General features: G+C 53.3%; 2 protein-coding genes across 4 annotated transcripts; one reads left to right on the forward strand and one right to left on the reverse strand.

The window, feature by feature from the left end:
- The first annotated feature begins 111 nt into the window (after positions 1–111).
- On the forward strand, positions 112–12,043 carry LOC128818100 (ubiquitin carboxyl-terminal hydrolase CYLD-like). 3 transcript variants are annotated; one of them, XM_053997160.1, is made up of 15 exons: positions 112–197; positions 1,876–2,342; positions 2,426–2,710; positions 2,924–2,993; positions 3,629–3,849; positions 4,377–4,530; positions 4,876–5,014; positions 5,614–5,724; positions 6,119–6,210; positions 6,928–6,994; positions 8,029–8,161; positions 8,380–8,488; positions 8,638–8,756; positions 9,359–9,578; positions 10,317–12,043. In XM_053997160.1, exons 2-15 carry the CDS (start codon positions 1,887–1,889, stop codon positions 10,499–10,501), a joined length of 2,361 nt encoding a protein of 786 aa, XP_053853135.1. In that variant the 5' UTR covers positions 112–197; positions 1,876–1,886; the 3' UTR covers positions 10,502–12,043. The 3 variants fall into 3 exon arrangements, with proteins under 3 accessions (XP_053853135.1, XP_053853143.1, XP_053853126.1); XM_053997168.1 differs by lacking the exon at positions 112–197 and adding an exon at positions 1,582–1,650; XM_053997151.1 differs by lacking the exon at positions 112–197 and having other exon boundaries at positions 1,619–2,342.
- A 256-nt stretch (positions 12,044–12,299) lies between these two features.
- On the reverse strand, positions 12,300–18,910 carry NAPRT (nicotinate phosphoribosyltransferase). Its single transcript, XM_053979345.1, has 13 exons — positions 18,713–18,910; positions 17,605–17,732; positions 16,985–17,067; positions 16,374–16,504; positions 16,181–16,296; positions 15,419–15,612; positions 15,114–15,254; positions 14,877–14,961; positions 14,667–14,747; positions 13,697–13,799; positions 13,462–13,619; positions 13,167–13,274; positions 12,300–13,049 (listed from the first exon to the last, which is right to left on the reverse strand). The coding sequence occupies exons 1-13, from the start codon at positions 18,897–18,899 to the stop codon at positions 12,990–12,992; spliced, it is 1,575 nt and encodes a 524-aa protein (XP_053835320.1). The 5' UTR covers positions 18,900–18,910; the 3' UTR covers positions 12,300–12,989.
- Positions 18,911–19,093: the final 183 nt, after the last annotated feature.

The raw sequence follows: 19,093 nt of genomic DNA on the forward strand, positions 1-19,093 counted from the left end.
TGAGGGGAGGGGGGAGGGGTTGGGGCCAAGCCCCGCTCGGAGCCCTGGGATTTATGGGATTTATGGGATTTATTCCCATAAATCGGGGGAAATTGGGAATATTCTGCTTTAAATACCCGGGTTACACTTGGGTTTTAATGAGGAAAGGGGTTTATTGCTGTGTTTCCGCGAGGAAAATGGTTTATTTGGCGGTTTTGGTGAGGAAATTAGTTTATTCTTGTTTATTTTGGTGAGAGGAGCTATTTATTCTTGGGGTTTGGCGAATAAAACTGTTTATTCCCTGTTTTTTTTGGGTTTTTTTGTTTTTTTTAATGAGAAAAAGGGTCTATTCCGGCATTTTGATGAGGAAAGGAAATTACTTTTGGTTTTTTTTGAAAATGAGGAACATGATTTATTCGTAGTTTTTGATGAGGAACGTGGTTTATTTTTGCGTTTTTCTTGAGAAAAAAAAATAATTTTTGGCTTTTAAGGAAGAAAATTGTTTATTTGTGGGTTTTTTATGAGGAAAATTATTTATTCTTGGAGGGTTTTGATGAAGAAAATTGTTTATTCTTGGGGTTTGATTAATAAAATGGTTTATTCTTGCTTTTTTGATGAGGAAAATTGTTTAGTCTTGCAGGTTTTGTGAGACAAATGTGTTTATTTTTTGCTTTTTACGAGGAAAATGGTTTATTTATGTGGTTTTGATGAGGGAAGTGGTTTATTCTGGAGCTTTCATGAGGAAAATGGCCTTGATGAGGAACGTTTGTTCTTGGTTATTTTTATGAGAAAATTTATTCTTGGGGTTTTGGTTAATTAAGTAGTTTATTATTGGGAATTTCATGAGAAAAGTCAATTTATTTTGGGCTTTTAGTGAGGAAAATGGCTTTTTAAATTTTTTTTTTATTCGCCCTTTCTTCATGTTGAAACAAAAATTTTTGATCCTGATTTTCCATCGAAGGAGAAGATGGAGGAGGATAAAAAGTGGAATTCAATGGCTGGATTTTAATTATTGCTGGAATTTAAATATTAGAATGTCACCAGTGGAATTTAACTGGAATTCCACCTAGTGGAATTTTAACGACAAGAACTTTCACTTGTCAGAATTGAACTAAAAAATAAGCACCAAAATATATTCCTGCTTCCAAATGCTTTCATTTCTTTTAATATAAATTATATAATAAATAAATATTTGCTAGGAAAGCTGGACATCTCTGGTACCTCAGCGGGTGATTTGCATATGTTTTGAATGAATATTCAAAATATTCATGAATATTCATTAGCTGTAGGACACCAGAGGAGCGGGAATCCCTTTTCCAAGGAATTTTAAAAGGCAGGATTGATCCTTTGCCTCACTCCAGTGAGTAAGGAAAGAAAATGTGGAATTTAATGAGGCTGGACAGTGTCAGAACAGGTTGGACCAGCTGGAGCAGCCTTTCCATCCCTGGAATTATTCCAGGTGTGGTTGGATGGAGCTTGGAGCACTCTGGGATAGGGGAAGATGTCCCTGCCCGTGGAATGAGATGATCTTTAAGGTTCCTCCAAACCCAAACCTGCCAACCCAAACCATTCCATGTTTTTTTTTTTTTCCTGTACAGCCTAATCCTGGGAGGGTTTAGTGGAGAAGGCAGAGCTGGACTTTTCCCATGGAAACACAGTGAGGGAGCAGGGGTGAGCAGGAATGTGGGAAACCGGGTTAGATGGAATTTTGAATCACCACCAGGGTGATTAAACACCTGGAAAAAGGGGAGCAGGGAAGCTCTGGGAGACGCTCAAACTCAGCTGGGCGAGGCTTTGAGCGCGGGGTTGGATCCAAAACCTCTTCTAACCCCGGATCCTTCGGGAATTCTTCGCCAACGCTCACAAATCTCCATTGCTGTGACTCTCCCAACCCAGGGGAATCTGCCATGTCCAACCTCCCGCCTCCAGCAGCGGACAGGAATTGTTTCTACATCCTGACAGAGGACTGTGCCTATGGAAGCAAGTACTTCCAAGCTGGGAACTTGTGCTTCTGCAGCGAGAGGAGCTACCTGCGGAATTTTTCCGAGGATGGGCCTCCGGCTTGCTTCCTGAAGGTCGTCATGCTGGACGACAGCTCCACGGTCACCATCAACCTGGAAATCCTGCAGCCCGTGCGCCAGGAGGCTGCCGGATTCCTCCTGGCCATCGGGAGCCACAGCGAGCGCTTGGATTTTTTCCTGGAGAGGCTGAGCCTGGAAGGAGCTCTCCGAGCCGTGCCGGGTCAAAATGTAATGGTGGAGGTGGAGAGGGAATTTTTCCCGGGAGTCGTGCGCTACATCGGGAGCATCTACAAGCCCAGCTTGGCTGTGCTGACTCCGGTGTTTTTCGGGGTGGAATTGCAGGTAAGCGGGGGCCCAAAGCAGCGAATTCCTCGTTTTTTCCATGGAATTTTTGTGTGTGACATCCCTTCCTGGCGTGTTTTCAGGGAGAGGGGGAAAACAGAGGGAGAAGCGACGGGTCCTACCACGGCACCGAGTACTTCAAGTGCAAGAGGAACTGTGGGATCTTCCTGCCCTTCAGCAAAATCCAGTTTATTTCCACATCAGGCAACGATTATGGGAAGCAGAAGCCGGGAAAACAGGACACGGAGGAGGTGGTGCCCGTGAAAGTGGGAGACGCCGTCAGCTTCCTCGTGGATGAGATCCCCACCAAAGGAATTGCCATGGCAGTTTACAGGGAAGGGAGCCAGTGGTTCGTGAAGGTTTGCCCGGTAAGAGCAGCTTTTCCATGGGTTTTTTCTTGGGATTTTAAAGGAAAAAATCACATTATGGTTGGACGTGAAAGAGAAGTAGAAGGAATATCCAAAAGGGATGTGATGTTCTGTGCAAACTTTCCTGGCTTCTTTAAAAAAAAAAAATCCTTCATATTCCAGTGTTTTGCTGATGGGTTTTTCCCTAGCTGATGGATTTTTCACTCCTTTCAGGAAGAAGAAGGAACAACTGACATTTTCAGGGAAATCCCCATGGATTCTGTTGTGAAGGAGAGCTTGCAAAGTAGGTGATCTTTGGATGTGTCTCTCCTGATCCCCTTCTGGGAGAATTTGGAATTTATTCCCTCTCTGCAGGGTACTGAGGAGCTGAAATTCCAATAAAACCTACAGCTTGTCTTAATGGACCGGGATTTATGGAAAAATCTCAAGTTCCACACGAAGCTAAAGCTGAATCCCATTCGTCAGGAAGGAGAGGCTGATGGTAGCAGAGAATTCCCTCAGGGAAGAGGCACCACTGGTTAAAAAGTCTTTAATTCACCTGTAAAAGATGGAGCAGGAGCTTCATCCTGGTGGGAAAGGCTCAGGTACCAGTAGCAATGGTGGGAATTGTTAGACAAGACAAGGAATTAGTAGGAAAATTTAGGAAATAACCCCCCTGCTGCCATTCCAGTAGCCTGGGAAGGGCTGGATTAGCTCCAGGGCCAGCGAGAGGTTGGAATGTGAAGCTTTGAGCAGGGAAACAGGGAGCAGGATCATTCCCTCTCATCCTGACAAACCAGCTTGGACACACTGGGAATTACACCTTGTGTCCCTGGTGCTCAGCTTCTTGCTTATGTGTGTAGCCTGGAATTTCCAAAATAGACCTGGAATTAGATCCAGAGGATCCCAGCTCTCCTGACGTTTTGTGTTGCCCATCAGGTTTTTTCCCAACGTTCAACCCCGACGTGGGCTTTGGAAAACCAAACCCAGTGAAACGAGAGATCAGCGAGAGCAGCGAGGAAGGGGAAGGTGGAAATTCACCCCTGGAAGTGAATTCCATGGTCCAGATTACCTTGGACAAAGGGAATCAAGTTTCAGGAATCATACGCTGGTTGGGCTTCCTGCCCCAAATCAAGGACAAAATGGCTGGAGTTGAACTGGTGAGGCTGGAATGCTGGGAAAGGGCCTGGGAGTGCTGGTGGCAGTGGCTGAATATGGAGGGTGGAATTTTGGGATCCCCACGTACAGGATATTGAGGGGCTGGAATGGAGATGGGAAGGGTCTGAAGCACCAGGAGCAGCTGGGAGGGCTCATCCTGGAGAAATGGAGGCTCAGGGAGAACCATCTGGATCCCTTCAATTCCCTAACAGGAGGGTGGGGCCAGGTGGGAGTTGGGCTCTGCTCCTAGGGAACAAGGGATAGAACAACAGGAAACAGCCTCAAACTGCTCCAGTGGGTGTTTAGGTTGGATATTGGGAAAAATCCTTTATGGATGGGGTTGTCCAGCCCTAGCACAGCTGCCCAGGGCCGGGGTGAGGTCCCCATCCCTGTGGATGTGGCACTTGGTGACACGGATCTCATGGTGGCCTCAGCAGCATTGCATAGCTAGACTGGATCTCAGACCTCTTTTCCAACCATAATTCCATAAATCCCACTCTCAGGCTCGTCTCTGGTGCTGTTTTCCCAGGATGAAGACAAAGGGGTCACAGCTGGAGAGTGGCTGGGCAAGTCCTACTTCCACTGCGCCCCGAAGCGCGGCCTCTTCGTGAGGCTGAATTCCTGCCAGCCCGACGTGCGCTTCCAGAGCTTTCCCAACTCTGACCTCTCCCTCGGGGATTACAGTGAGTCCTCTGGGAAGCAGGAAAACAGGGCTGTGCTGGGAAAGGGATGTGGAAAAACCCCACAGGCAGAGTTTCTTCCCTTCCTTTGAGTGTTGGTTTTTGGTGTTTGTCCCACACCACATCTTTGGCTGGATTAACAGCTGGACTCAATCCTAGAGCTCTTTTCCAACCTAAATGATTCCTTAGGGAATATCCCTCAAGTCTGAAAGATTGGGATTCATGAAAAGCTGGATTGAGAAGCCACCTTAGGTCTGAGAGTTGTAGACTCACCTCAGGGTTTTGAGGCATCAAGGAAGGGCAGAGTTGACCCAGATGAGAAGGTGAAGGCAATTCCTTTTCTTGCAGGAGGACAAGAAATTCTTCCAGAGGGTCCAGAGAGTTTTCCTCCCCTCAGGAATGAGGCAGCAGTTCGTGTTCTCCAAGGGCGGATGAAGGGCATCCAAGGCCATTGTAATTCCTGCTACATGGATGCAGCTCTCTTCAGGTAAGGACTTGCTTGGGTGGCACAGGCTCCTTAAATGAATGGCTTTTTAATTAAGCTAAGCCCCAAATTGCAGCACGTCCCTGGATTTCCAAGATGGCTGGAAGTTTACCTGGTGTAGAGCAGGATGTAACCTCCAGGCTGCTTTTTGATCTCCTTCCCAAATCCAGCAGGTTTTTCAGCCCTGAAGACCCCCGGTACCCCTATGTTTGTCATTCAGGGTGCTGAGAGCTTGTAGTTTTCTGGATTTGGACTGTGCTGACTCTGTCCCTGGAAGTTCTGGCTGGAATCATTCCAAAGAACCCACCCAGGAGGTCCCAACTTCCCTGCTTGGAGAGGAAAAGACCTCAGTGGTGCCCTTCCCTGAGCAGTTTTGGCTGCAAAGTAGGAATTTCCTTCTCCCTGAGTCGTTCCCTTGCTTTATCCCAGTGTTCATTGTTCCAGATGTGCCTCACTGTGCAGATGTGCTTCCCTCACCTCCCTGTAATTCCATGCATGGATTGTTGGGCATCAAAGCCATTGACTATCACCAGCCACCACATTTTGGTTCCAGCTGTTGTTTCCAAGCCCTCAAACTCAAACCCATCCCACTCTTCCCACAGCCTCTTCTCCTGTACCTCCGTGCTGGACTCCATGCTCTTCATGCCCTTCCCACTGTGTGACAGGAATGTCCAGGGAATTCTGCGGGATGAGATTGTCAATCCCCTCCGTAGGTGAGTGTAGGGAATGCTGGAAGTTGTCCCATTTGCCTTCATTCCTTCCCTGCTGCCTTAAAGGTGGTACCTGGCACTGAGGGAAACCTGGCAGCCACATCCAAAGGTGTTCAGGACAAGGAGGAATGGTTTTAAATTGACAGAGCATGGATTGAGATGGGAAGGAATTTTCTGTGTGAGGGTGGTGAGGGCCTGGAATGGAATTCCCAGAGAATCTGTGGCTGCCCCATCCCTGGAAGTGTCCCAAGCCAGGCTGGGTGGGGCTTGGAGCAACCTGGTCTTGTTGGTGGCACCCCTGCCCATGGCATGGGGTTGAACTGGATGAAGTTGAAGATCCCTTCCAAGCCCAGCCATTCCATGATTTCCCTCACCTGCAGCTGGTTGTTGTTCCCAGGACTGGCTTTGTTAGGGCCAGCAGTGTGATGCACCTCCGGGAACAGCTCACGGACAAGGGCCAGTGCTCCAGCTTTACCAACGCTGAGAAAGGTAAGGAGCTCACTGGGGCCTTTCCCCAGCTGCTTTCCTGTGTTTTGCCTCATCCAGGCCCAAGCTGGCAACTTCCCTTTGTGCTTCTCCCAGGACTGTGCTTTAACTGGGTGCAGATGTTAATTGGTGTAAAAATTCACTTGTAGGATTCTTTCAGCTTTTAAATCTCTCTGTACCCTCAGAGCCCCTTCCAGTGCCTAGGAGAGCTGGAGAGGGACTTTGCACAAGGGATGGAGGGACAGGACACAGAGAAGGGCTTCCCACTGCCAGAGGGCAGGGTTAGATGGGATTTTGGGAAGGAATTCTTCCTTGTGAGGGTGGTGAGGAGCTGGAATGGAATTCCCAGGGAAGCTGTAGCTGTCCCATCCCTGGAAGTGTCCAAGTCCAGGTTGTATGAGGCTTGGAGCAACGTGGCACAGTGGAAGGCATCCCTTCCATGGCAATGGCTGTAATTCCATGATCTTGAAGGTCCTTTCCCACCCAAACCATCCTGGAATTCCATGGAAGTGCAGTCTCTGCTGGGCCTTTTCCATGTTCCCCTTTGGGATTTGTTTCTTAGCCACGTGCTTTCAGCCTTTATCCCAATTGTCCCCGAACCTGAAGAGAAAATTCCAGGCCCCTGGAACCCTGGCTCATGTTTACCTGGCAGCTCTTGGATGCAGTGGGACAAGGCAGTTCCTGGCGTGGTCTGATCCATCCTTTCCTCTCACTTTCCAGATCCTGAGGAGTTCCTCAATCTCATAATGCAGCAGATCCTGGGAATTGAGCCACTACTGAAACTCCAGTAAGTTTCCACAGCTGAGGGATACAATTCCCAGGGCCAGGCTCATTAATTCTCCACCTCAGAATAGCTGGGCGGATGGGGGTCACTTGTCCTTTTCCACCAAAGTTTTTTGGAATCACAGCTCTTGAGTTTTTCACAGCTCCTTAGGAACAGACTCTGATCCTGCTTGTTGTGATCTTCCCATCTGGGCAAAGATACTTCTTATCCCTCCCTGGAGGGTGCTGCCTTCAGAAAATCAGGATAAAAACCTTGTGCCATCCTGAGGGAGAGCCAGAAGGGGTTTGAGAAAGGCGATGCCCGACTTTAGGGCAGATCCAGCAGTATCCGACAGCCTTTGGATGAATTTGGGATGTGTCCAGGCTGCCAAGCTGGCTCAGCTCCCGCAGCCTCTCAAAACAGGCAGCCCATGGATGCAGTCCCAGTTTTTTGGGGACTCTACAAAGAGGATGAGAGGCTGGAGGAAGCCAAAAATAACTGTGCTGTTTGTGAGCACAGAAAGGGAATTGTTGGATTTCTGTGCTCCTTTGTGGAGCCGCCGCTCGAGCCGTGGATCGTGGAGTGCTGGGAAAGGCCGAGCACAAAGAGGACTCTGTGCTGCAGCTCCCCTGCACGGGGTCATCCCAAGGAAATCCTTTCCCTGCTTTCTTTAGGGATTGTGGGAGATCTGCACACAACTCACCTTGAGTTTGGCTTTCTGGATGCGTTTTTTAATTAATCCTTCATCGAAGCATCCGTTTGTCAGTTTAAATACTACATTTACTAATACTAAATTATCTTTTGGATTTATATTGAGGGGAAATGGAATGTTGCTAATAGGATGTGCTGCTCCAAAGGGATAATTCCTACTTAGGCCAAAATTCCTACTTATCTACTGCTCCCCTGGCATAAATTTGGTATTTTTGGGTGGAAAAAGGGCTTTGTGTTGCACCAAACCACCCTTGGTGCCTTGAGCCCAGGAGCTCTCCCAGGACAAACTTTGGGAAACTCCAATTTCTGTGTCACCACATCCCCAATCTCATGAGCTCTCCTTGCAGGTCAGGAGGCCAGAAGGAGCAGGAATGTTACTGCTACCAGATATTTATGGATAAACAGGAGGATTTGGTGGTTCCCGACGTGCAGCAGTTGGTGGAACGCTCCTTCCTGTCCTCAGATCTGAAGCTGGTGGAGGTGAGTCCAGTTTCCTTCTGCTTTCCTGCTTTTCTTGCTTCCCAAAATGCCTGCGAGGCCTTGGATGTTTTATATCCAACACTGACTTAGGAAAAGGCCTCTGCTTTCCCTGTTTCCCTTTTGTCCTGTGAATAATGACAGCAAATTGAGACAGCAAAAAATCTCTGGGATTTGGCTCTTCTGGCAGGGTGACTCCTTTCCCTTTTTTTTTTTCCCAGATCCCATCTTGCTTCATTATCCAAATGCCACGTTTTGGGAAGGAATATAAAATGTTCAGCAAAATCATCCCTTCCTTGGAGCTGGATATAACAGATCTGCTGCTGGACAGTGAGTGATGGACGATGGGCTGTGAGCAACCAGCTCTGGGCTCTCTGGGGTGGGATTCTTCTTCCTTGAGTCCCAGTTTTGGCAGGACAAACTGGATTTTAGGTGGGATCTGGAGGAGAAACTCCCTTTGAGCTCTGTTTCCCTGGCAGGTCCCAGGGAATGCTGCCTGTGTGGAGATGTTGCCACTCTGGAGTGCTCGGAGTGTTTCAAGGACAAGGTGTTCGCAGCCACGGGCCTGAAGCAGTTCTGCAGCTCCTGCTCCAGACAGGTATTCCATGGCTATTCCCAAAATCCACCTCGGAAGCTGGCAGAGGAATGAACCCTCCCAAAATCCCCACATTCTCCTGGCTGTCTCTGCAGCTGCTCAGCCCTTTCCTGAGGGTCATTCCCACCAGGAGCCAGAGATTGTGCACCCTCTGCTTACACAGAGCCTAAATAATAATGGAATCATAGAAAATTTGGACTGGAAAGGACCTTGAAGCTCATTCCAGTTCCACCCCCTGGCTGTTGCTCATTGTCCCAGGTTGCTCCAAGCTCTATCCTACCTGGCCTTGGACAATTCCAGGGATGGGACATCCACAGCTTCCCTGGACAACCTGTTCCATAAATAAGGTGTAATCCTGCAGGAACTGAGTGCTGGTCCCTCCCTGCTGCTTCTCCATGAGCATTCCCGCAGTTTCTGCCTCTTGCAGGGTGGCAAGCTCCCATTTCAGCTTCCTGCAGCCAGGCTGTTCCCACAAGGCCATTCCCAGGCAAGCAGGGAGCACAGGACCACATCAGCAGGGAATAAACTGGGAATCTGACCTCTGCCCCCACTTCCTGGCAGGCCAGGGCCAGTTGTGCCAATGCCACCCTGTCCCCTCTCCTCAGGTTCACTCCCATCGCCGCCGCAAAGCGCACAAACCCAGGAGGCTGCACATTCCAGAGGAATTCCAGAGCTGGAGCGCCCGGGGCTGCCAGCAGGTGCCACGGGAGAAGCTGGAGCTGTTTGCAGTGCTCTGCATCGAGACCAGTCACTACGTGTCCTTCGTGAAATACGGCCCTGGCAACGAGCACTGGATGTTCTTCGACAGCATGGCCGACCGGCACGGTGAGGGAATGGGAATGGGATGTGGGAATGGGATGTGGGAAGCTGCCAGGGCCTGCTCAGTCCACCTTTTCCTCTCAAGTTCTCCTATTTAGGCTTTCTCTGGATTTGGCTTTCCTTTAATTAGGTTCCAGAGGGGCCAAGCCAAGCAGGTGGGAGTTTTTCCAGGTGCTTCCAGCTACTGGTTGTGGTCAAACAAGGGATTTGGGATCCTGTCGGAGCTGGCTCAGCTTGTGGGCACAGATTGCTTCTCCTGTGCTTCCCCACTGTGCTTTTATCACAGAATCATGGAATGGTTTGGATTGGAAGGGACCTTAAAACTCATCCAGTTCCAACCCCTCTGCTATGGGCACCTTCCACTATCCCAGGTTGCTCCAAGCCTCATCCAACCTGGACTTGGACAATTCCAGTGATGGGGCAGCCACAGCTCCTCTGGAAATTCCATTCCAGCCCCTCACAAGGAAGAATTCCATCCCAATATCCCATCTAACCCTGCCCTCTGGCAGTGGGAAGCCATTCCCTGTGTCCAAAATCCCTTGTCCAAAATCCCTCTCCAGCTCTCCCTGGAGCCCCTTTAGGTTGAATGGTCTCTCCTAATCCAGCCTCTTCCAGTCCTTTTGGCCTCCACATCTCCCAGCTGAGGCTCTGCATGACCCTTGAGTGTGCTGGGATCTGCTGGAGCTGTAGGAACTCATCCCTTTGGGATCTGGTTTGGGACTTTTCTCCTCCTTTCCACCTTAGGTGGCGAAAACGGCTTCAACATTCCCACGGTGACGCTGTGCCCGGAAGTTGCCAAATACCTGGACTTGCCCCTGGCTGTGCTGGCCCTGGAGCAGCCTCGGGACATGGATGGGGTGGCCAAACGCCTCTTTTGTGACGCCTACATGTACCTGTACCAGAGCAGGAAAATGGCACTTTACAAGTGACACCGTCCCGGGCCGATGGCACGGAGCAACGTCAGGAATGGGAGCTTGGATCATCCCAGAAGGTGGAAGCAGCCGAGTCTGGATGCTCTGAGCTGCCTCTTCTCACCTCTCTCGGTGTCAAATTATCCAAGTCAAGCTGGGTTTGTTAAATCCTGGCTTTATCCAGTGGTGGTTGGTCCTTGGGCACAGCTGGACTTGGAATTATTGATGCTCAAATTCATTCTCATTCCCCACATTCCACAGTTCTCCCTCTCTGGGTACTCTGCAGCTGGAGCATCCCCACATCCTTGTTTCCTTGCCATCCCTTCCCTCCAAAGCTGGGGACCAGCAGAAATCAAAACACAAGGAATTATCCCCAGGTTTACCAGGAAACCACAACCTTTCCTAAGACATCCTCACCTGGATTTGTGGAGTGAGGAAAATCAGGTCAGGATCGATTTTCCTCACCTGTGTCCCTCAATTCCCTGCACTTCCCTTATCCAGCACAAACTGTCACTTTTACCCACCATCCCTAATTTCCAATCACGGATATCCTGAGCTGAAGCTATGCTTTAAAAACAGATATTTTTCCAAGAACAAAACTGAAAGGAGGATGGGAGCAGAGGAGCAACACCTGGGCTCCTGCTGCTTCCTCTTCTTGGCAAAATCTGTACAGGATTCAGTGTTAACATCCTCACTTCTAGCACTTTCTGTCCCATCTTTGCATCCACTTCCAAGTTCTGGGGTCAAATACCAGAATTCCGAGGGCAAAAATAGGGAAAAAAAATGAGCACTCTGGGATTTTCTGCAGGAGGGTTTAGTTTTGGTTGGGAACTGGTGTTCCTTAAGTTAAATAAATTTGTAAACTGGGGGGTTCTCTGCTATGAAGTGGGAAGTTGAGTCAGTGGGATGCCCAAATTCCACAAAAACCTCAAGGAAAGCAGCCAGGAGTCCCAGATGTGCAGGTTTAGCCCCGTTCCTGCTCTTTTTCCTCCCTCTTTAATGCAGAGTGGAGTAATTTTAACAAAGCCTGGATATTTGGATCAGTCCTGGTGGCTTGGGATGCGTGATTTGGGATCTTCCTGGCATTCCAGGTGTTGCCAGCAGGTCCTGGAAGGATTCTTTCCCCCTTCTCAGCTCTGATAGGTCACACCTTGAATACTGGGTCCAGTTTGGAGCTCCCCAGTACATGAGAGACAAAATCCAAGGAAAAACCACAGAGATGATGAAGGGACTGGAGCATCTCCTGTGAGGAGAGGCTGAGGGAGCTGGAATTGCCCAGCCTGGGGAAGGAAAGGCTCAGGAAATCTCCTCAATATCCATAAATACCTGAGGAGAAAGTGCAGAGACACCCAGGAGCTTCTCTGCCCACCAAAATGGTTCCTAAACATCAGGAATTGCATCTTATCCGTGAGGGTGACAAATGCTGGCACAGGTCACTCTCCTTGTTCCTCATTCCTCCTCTCCCAGAAACTCAGGAAAATCTCTACTCAGGTACTATGGACTCCTTATCTTTGGTGCTTTGCTTAAAAGAAAAAAAAAATCTAATTTTTAGCAAACTGATCCTGGATTTCCTGGAGTTTTTTTTTTCTTGTCTTAAAATGGGATACAATGCTGTTGGAGTTCCCAGAAATCCAAGACCATCAGGCCATGCTTTGTTAAGCTCTTAATTTTCTTCCCTGGAATTTCTGCCAAGATCCAAACCATGGAGAGGAGGACAGACAGCAAAGCCACAGGTTTGATCCCTGGGGATTTCCCTCTCGCCTTCCCATTCCCAGTGGAGCTTCAAATGATTTTTCCCTGGAAATAGGGTCAGAGCCATGGTGGGAAAAGGCCTTTATTTTAATTTTTTTGCTCAGTCTGAAGCTCAGTGTGGGTTAGAGCCACATTTCCAGTGGGAACAGGGGTTAGAGAGTGCAGGTGGCAACCTGGAGCTGGGATCAGCCTGGAGCCGGGATCAACCCGGAGCCGGCCTCCACATCCCAGGGAATTTGGCCAGAATGGAAAGAGCTGGAATGTGGCCACGGAGGTGAAGCTTAGAATTGCCAAAGCAAAGATTGTCTGCCATGGGTATCCCATGGGTGTCCCATGTCACCCTTCTGGTGGCACACCAGACTTTGTTCCAGTGCCACCAAGGAGCCTCAGGATGGGGAGCCACCACAGAGGGCACAGGGCTGGCAGGGCCACCAAGCTGGACACAAGAGTGGCAGGGCCACCAAGGAAGGCACAGGAATGGCAGGGCCACCAAGATAAGGCACAAGGCTGGCAGGGCCACCAAGCTGGGCACAGGACTGTCACTTCCAGGGGATGCAGGGATAGCTTTGCCTTCCCCATCCCCGTGTTCCCAGCTTCCCTGCTGGGACCCCAGGGCGCTCTCCCAGCTCCTGCAGGTTCCTTGGGTTAGCACCAGGCAGCGGAAAGGTCTAAATTAGAGCCGTTAATTCCTAACGAGGCACCTGGGCTTCCCAAAAAAGGGCAGAGCAGGAGCTGGGGATGAGCAGGGACCCCCTCAGTGGCTGCCCTGACGCAGCTCCTGGAAGAGCTGGTGCAGCCGTTCCGTCACAGCCACCTGGGAATGGGAACAAGAAGGGTCAGAGAGCAGCTCCGTGGTGGCTTTGCTCAGGCCACCAAATCCAGTGGCATTCCCAGGTGTGTGCCAGTGGGATGTGGGAAGTGCTGGACATACCGGGTAGGGCTGTGGCTCGTGGAGCCGGCGGTGAGCGGGGCTGAGCAGGTTGAGGGACACCTGGGCGTGGGTCCTCACCTCGGGCAGGCTGGGCAGGGGCTCACACACCTGCAGGGATGGAGGTCCATGTGGGAAGATCCATGTGGGAAGCCACCACCCGGCACCAATCCCAACGAGCCACCGCATCCGGGTTGGCACCAGAGTTGTTGGCACATCTCAGAAGCCACCACCGCCCTTGATCCATCCTCCAGCGCGGAAGAGGAGACCTCTCTCAGGAGATGGGACCACCCCTGACCTGGCCATCCCTGAAGTAGGTGCGATGGAGGGGCTCCACGGTGCTGGGAATGACCTTGGTGGTCTCCCCAAGCCGCCCCAGGACACGGATCCCCAGCTCCTGCCCCGCGCTGGGTGACGGCTCCTCTTCCAGGGCCATGAGGTCCATGAAGGGGTGGCCTGCCAGGAGGACATCCGGGAGAGAATTATGGAGCAGGAGATTCCCCCAGGACTCTGGGAAGGGTCTCCAGACTCACCAGCAGCGTCATAGAGCCGATAGATCGTCTTCATCCCCGGGATTGTCACCTTCTCCTCATCCTCCGTGAGCTTCAGGCATGGGGAGCCATTGACCTCCACCAGCTGTGGGAGAAGGGAAGGGAACCTGTGACCCCTCTGGGGAGGCAACTGATGCAAATCAGCTGAAAAAAGACAATTAAAAAACCCTAAAACCACCCCAAAGTTGGCCATTCTGTCTCCTCCTGCCTGTGGAGGACTCGGGGCTTCTGGTGAGCAAAGAATTGGCCATGACCCAGCACTGGCACCCGGAATTTCCCCACGTCCTGGGCTGATCCCACAGCATGGGCAGCAGAAGAGGGGGAATTCTTCCCCTCTGCTCTGCTCAGGTGAGACCCCACCTGCAGAGCTGCTCCAGCCCTGGGGTCCAACATCAGGAGGACCTGGAAATGCTGGAGCAGGACCAGAGGAGGCCGTGGAGACGCTCCAAGGGCTGGAGCAACTCTGCTCTGGAGCCAAGCTGGGAGACCCGGGAATGTCCTGCCTGGAGAAGGCTCCAGGGAGAGCTCAGAGCCCTTTCCAGTGCCTGAAGGGGCTCCAGAAGAGCTGGAGAGGGATTTGGGACAAGGGATGGAGTGACAGGATGAGGAGGAATGGCTTCCCATTGCCAGAATGCAGGGCTGGATGGGATACTGGGAAGGAATTCCACCCTGTAAGGGTGGTGAGGGGCTGGAATGGAATTCCCAGAGAAGCTGTGGCTGCCCCATCCCTGAAAGTGTCCAAGGCCAGGTTGGACGCGGCTTGGAGCAACCTGGGATAGTGGAAGGTGTCCCTGCCCATGGTGGTGGAGGACCTCTAAAAACCCCTTCCAAAGCAAATTCTTTTGGGACTCTGTGACTCCAGTGGGGCTGGATGGCCATGGAGCAGGCATGGACCACCTGGAAGTGGCTCAGTGAGGATGGGGATATTTGGGATTTAGGCTGCCACCTTTACCTTGTAGACACAGCCCAGCGATGGCTGCAGGGGACACGTCACCAGGTTGGTCCCGATGCCGATCATGTCGATCTCGCTCCCCTGAGGCAGCCGAGAAGACAGAGACCATCAACATCCCAGCCCTGCCAGCACCAGGGACAGTCCAGGTGACATCCCAGCCCTGCCAGCACCACCCAGGTGACATCCCAGCCGTGCCAGCAGGTTCCTCACCTCCCTCCTGAACTCCTCCAGGCTCTGCTCGCTGATGTTGTTGCTGACAGCGATGGGGATGGTCCCAAACCAGGGCACCTGGAAGCTGGAAGGAGCAGGATTTGGGAGGATCCACAGATCTACCCGCAGTACCCAAAGCCATGAGGGCTCCCAAATCCTGGCAGGATGAGGGGCTGGGTGCAGGTGAGGATGACAGGGATCAAGTGACATCCATCCCAGAGCTGACGTGGGACTCACTGAGCTCCACATGCTTGGAACACTCCCCGGATTTCCTTGGATTGCTGGGCCAGGTCCCCACTGTCCAGGCGCACTCCGATGGCCTGGTATCCCAGCTGGTGCAGTGCCAAGGCCACGGCACAGAAATTGGGCAAACCACTCCTGGCATGGGCAGGGAAAGCGTTAATGACAACTGGAACGCAGATCCAGGCTGGATCCAGCATTATTTCCAAGCCCTGCGCCAACCAACATTCCTACTTCAGGGCCACCAACGAGGAGGGACATCCATCCCCTGTGCCATGGTGGCAAAGTCCTGGAGCCCTCACCTCCTGACACAATAGGTGTCCAGCAATCCCTGGAAGTCACACGGGAAGGTGACAGCGTAGGACACGAAGGCAGCCAGCTCGCCCTGGTTGGCCTTGTCTGGAGGAGTCTGGAGCAGGTCACAAACCCGCTGCAGCCAGGACACAGCCAGGCCTGCCAGATCCACGGGATCTCCTCCGGAGCGAGGTGGCAGCTCCTGCCAGGGGAACATGGGATTTGCACAGCCCGTGGCATCACCCAAGGTGCCAGGAATGTGGGAACATGGGATTTGCACAGCCCGTGGCATCATCCAAGGTGCCAGGAGTGTGGGAACAGGTGGAGTGTTCCCATCCATCCCACATCTAATCCCTGTCTGCATTCCCATCCCCATCCCACATCCCATTCCCACCCCCATCCACATCCGCATTCCCATCCCATCCCCATCTCCATCCCACCTTACCCCAATTCCCATCACATCCCTATCCCATCTCCTCCCATCCCTAACTCCGTACAAACCCCATCCCCATCCCACTTTCCTCTGCCCATCCCTATCCCCATCCCAATTCCACCCATATCCCATCTTCATCCACATCCCATCCCCTACACCATCCCAACCCCTTCCCATCTCCGTTCCTATCCCCCTCTACATCCCCAACTCCATGAGATCCCTATCCCATCCCCATCCCACCCTCACCCTATCCTCACTCCCATCCCTATCCTCAATCCCACCCCCATCAAATATTCATTCCCATTCCTATCCCATCCTATCCCCAGGCCCCGCTCACCCGTGGCTGCACCTCCTCCAGGCACCTGAAGGACATGATGAAGGAGTGGGCGATGGTGCCGCGCACGGGAATTCCGTAGAGTTTTCCCGCCAGGATGTTGCTGGTGCAGTCGAAGCCTGCGAGGGGGGACAGGGGGGACACCCAGGTGATGGCAGGGCCACGGTGACACCGAGCACCGTGGGGTGGGACTCACCCCCAATGTAGGAATATTTGGATGCCGAGAGGGCTCCGTCCGGCCCCTGCGCGCAGCGGAGCCCCATCTCTATGAGCTTCATGTCCGGGCCGGCGAGGAGACGGAATCTGGCAGCGTTGGTGGCCACCAGGCTGGAGGACAAAGGGGACAGGTCACACAGAGCCAGCACAGCCAAGGGGAAGGTGCTCCAGGACCCTCCCTGCTTGGACAACGCCGGGATCACCGTGGGATTCGGTGGACAGGTGGAGTTGACCAAGGGGACTTTGGGGACAGGGAGATCCTAAAGGTGGTCTGTGGGGGACCAGGACATCTCTCAGGAGAACCTGAGGGACAGGGAGACTCTTCAGGAGACCACAGGGTGGGCTGGACATGGAAAGCCCTCAGGAAAACTTAGTAGGGCACCGGGACACCCTCCAGTAGTTAAATTCAACTTGTAGAATTCCAGCAGTTGAATTCCAGTAGGGAACTTGTGGGGTCATGGTACCCCCAGGACTGGGGTGTCCCCAACCTCACATCTCCCTTTGGACTGGGGGGTGCTGCACTCCCTTCCCTGCCCCCTTCCACCTTCCAGGGGCTTTGGCATCATCCCCAAAATCAATCCCACAAAATACCTGGCATAGTTGACCAGGCACAGCAAGGTGGTCTCCAGCAGCTGCACCACCAGGAGCGGCCCCTTCACCTGCAGGAGTGGCACCTGCGGGAACAGAAGTGACATCCTGGTCCCTCTGGAGCAGGGAAGAGCTGGGAAAAGCAGGAATGGGGGTCCAGGGGATCCCAGAGTCAAGGAAAAGGGAAGGCCTGGGCCTGGGAGAGGTGGGATGGTCAGGAAAGGGGTTGCAGGGGGATATTGGTGAAGGAAAAGGGGGTACAAGAGGATTCCAGTGCCTGGGAAAGGGGTGCAGGGGGATCCTATTGCCCAGGAATGAGGGTCCAGATTGTCCCTGTGCCCGGGAAAGGGGATCCAGGGGTTCCCAGTGTGAAGGAAAAGGGGGTCACGGGGTGGAGACACCCAGCATGGCCAGGATGGGCATTCAAGGGTTCCATGGTGGGGAGGGGCTGGGGGGGTGGGAAGGTGGGAATGGGGGTCCAGGGGCTCCCAGGGTCAGGGAAAAGGAGGGCACTAGGAAAAGCAGGATTTGAGTTCCAGGGGATCCCAGGTTCAAGGAAAAGGGGAGGTCTGGGAGCTGGGAGAGGTGGGATGGTCAGGAAAGAAGATGGAGGGGTGTCCCACCCTGGCAAAGACGACGGAGCCCTCGGGAATGGCAGTGACGGTCACCTCGGAGGCGTCCAGGGTGGCCAGGTAGTCAAAGAAGGCATCGTCTATGGTGCTGGGCAGGACAGAGCGCAGGTACGCAACGTCTGTGGGGACAGCGCGGTGACGCCAGGGACAAGGGACTCAGGGGGAGGTGGGGGGGGACACCGAGCCTCCCATGGACAGGTGAGTGACAGCAGGTGAGTGACAGCAGCCCCAGCACGGAGCACGACAGGGTGGGGTGGCCCAAGTCCCCTCTGAGGGACATCTCTGGAGGGTGTCCCAGTGTCGCCCCAAGTTTCCCTGAGGGCTGTGTCCACCCCTGTCCTGTGTCCCCTGAAGGGTGCCCCTAAGTTCATCTGAGAGATGTCCCTGTCCCTTGATGAGTTGTCCCGATCCCCTGCAGTCCCCGTCCCCCAAGTCCCCCTCAAATGCTGCCCCGCTCCCCCACCGCAGGTCCCCAGTCCCCCAGGTCCTCTGAGAGACATCCCTGTCCCCCTCAAGTCCTCTTGAGGGATTCCCGTCCTCCCCAAGTCCCCCTGGGGGGGTTCCCCATCCCCAGATCACTCTGAGAAATGTCTCTGCCCCACTTAAGTCCCCCTGGATGCTGTCCCATCCCTTACAAGTCTCCTTGAGTTGTTCCCCCATCCTCCTCCGGGGAGAATATCCCCCCTTCCCCCGCATCCCTCCCACCGCTCTCTCTGCTATCCCTTCCTCATCCTCTGCCCTTTCCCCTCCTGCCCCCTGGAGCTGTTCCAAAGCCTCCCTGGGAAGGTTACCTTCTCCCTCTCCCACCACCGTTCCCCACAATGCTTCTCCCGTCCTTTCCTCATCCTCCCCTCGGTCCCTTCCCGTCCCCGCTGTCCCCTTGAGTTGTTCCCCCTTCCCTCCCCCTTCACCCTTCCCCACAACGCTTCTCCCGTCCCTTCTTCATCCTCTCCTCTGTCCCGCCCTGTCCCCTGGAGTTGTCCCCCTGTCCCTCCAAGTCCCACTGGCACGGTCCCTTCGCCCACCACTTCTCCCTACAGCTCTGTCTCTTTCCCCCCCGCGCCGTGTCCCCCTCTTGTCCCCCGCTGTCACCACGCACCAGCAGCGGAGAAGCGGAAGGCTCGGAGCCCCCGCAGCCCCTCGGCCAGGCCGGCGCCGAGCGCGAAGGAGCCGCGGAAGGGCGGGCGGCGGAAGAAGAGCTCGGCGGCGGCCGGGGCGAGGTGTCGCCCGGCCCGCCAGTGCCCGTAGGCCATGGACACCTGGTACAGGTCCGCCAGCGGCGCCATGGCGGGGCGGGGACAAGGGGACAGGGGTGGGGACGCGGGGAGGAGCGGGGAAATAGGAGGGATACGGAAGCGCGGGGTGGGGGCACGCGGGGATGGCGACACGGGGACGCGGGGCAGCAGGGGTGGCAGCGCAAGGGGGACACGGGGCAGGGCTGGCGACACAGCTGGACACGCGGGGTGGCAGCGCACAGCGG

Source organism: Vidua macroura, chromosome 1 (genome assembly GCF_024509145.1).
Source record: "Vidua macroura isolate BioBank_ID:100142 chromosome 1, ASM2450914v1, whole genome shotgun sequence".
NCBI lineage: Eukaryota > Metazoa > Chordata > Aves > Passeriformes > Viduidae > Vidua > Vidua macroura.

Coding starts and splice junctions, on each gene's coding strand:
- LOC128818100 (XM_053997160.1), top strand. CDS start 1,887: ATGTCCAACCTCCCGCCTCCAGCAGCGGACAGGAATTGTTTCTACATC. Junction 8,162..8,379: donor CAGATCTGAAGCTGGTGGAG/GTGAGTCCAGTT, acceptor TTTTTTTCCCAG/ATCCCATCTTGCTTCATTAT. Junction 8,757..9,358: donor GCAGCTCCTGCTCCAGACAG/GTATTCCATGGC, acceptor CCCTCTCCTCAG/GTTCACTCCCATCGCCGCCG.
- NAPRT (XM_053979345.1), bottom strand. CDS start 18,899: ATGGCGCCGCTGGCGGACCTGTACCAGGTGTCCATGGCCTACGGGCAC. Junction 16,505..16,984: donor TGCCTGGTCAACTATGCCAG/GTATTTTGTGGG, acceptor TTTGTCCTCCAG/CCTGGTGGCCACCAACGCTG. Junction 13,800..14,666: donor CGCTGGGCTGTGTCTACAAG/GTAAAGGTGGCA, acceptor CTTCTCCCACAG/CTGGTGGAGGTCAATGGCTC.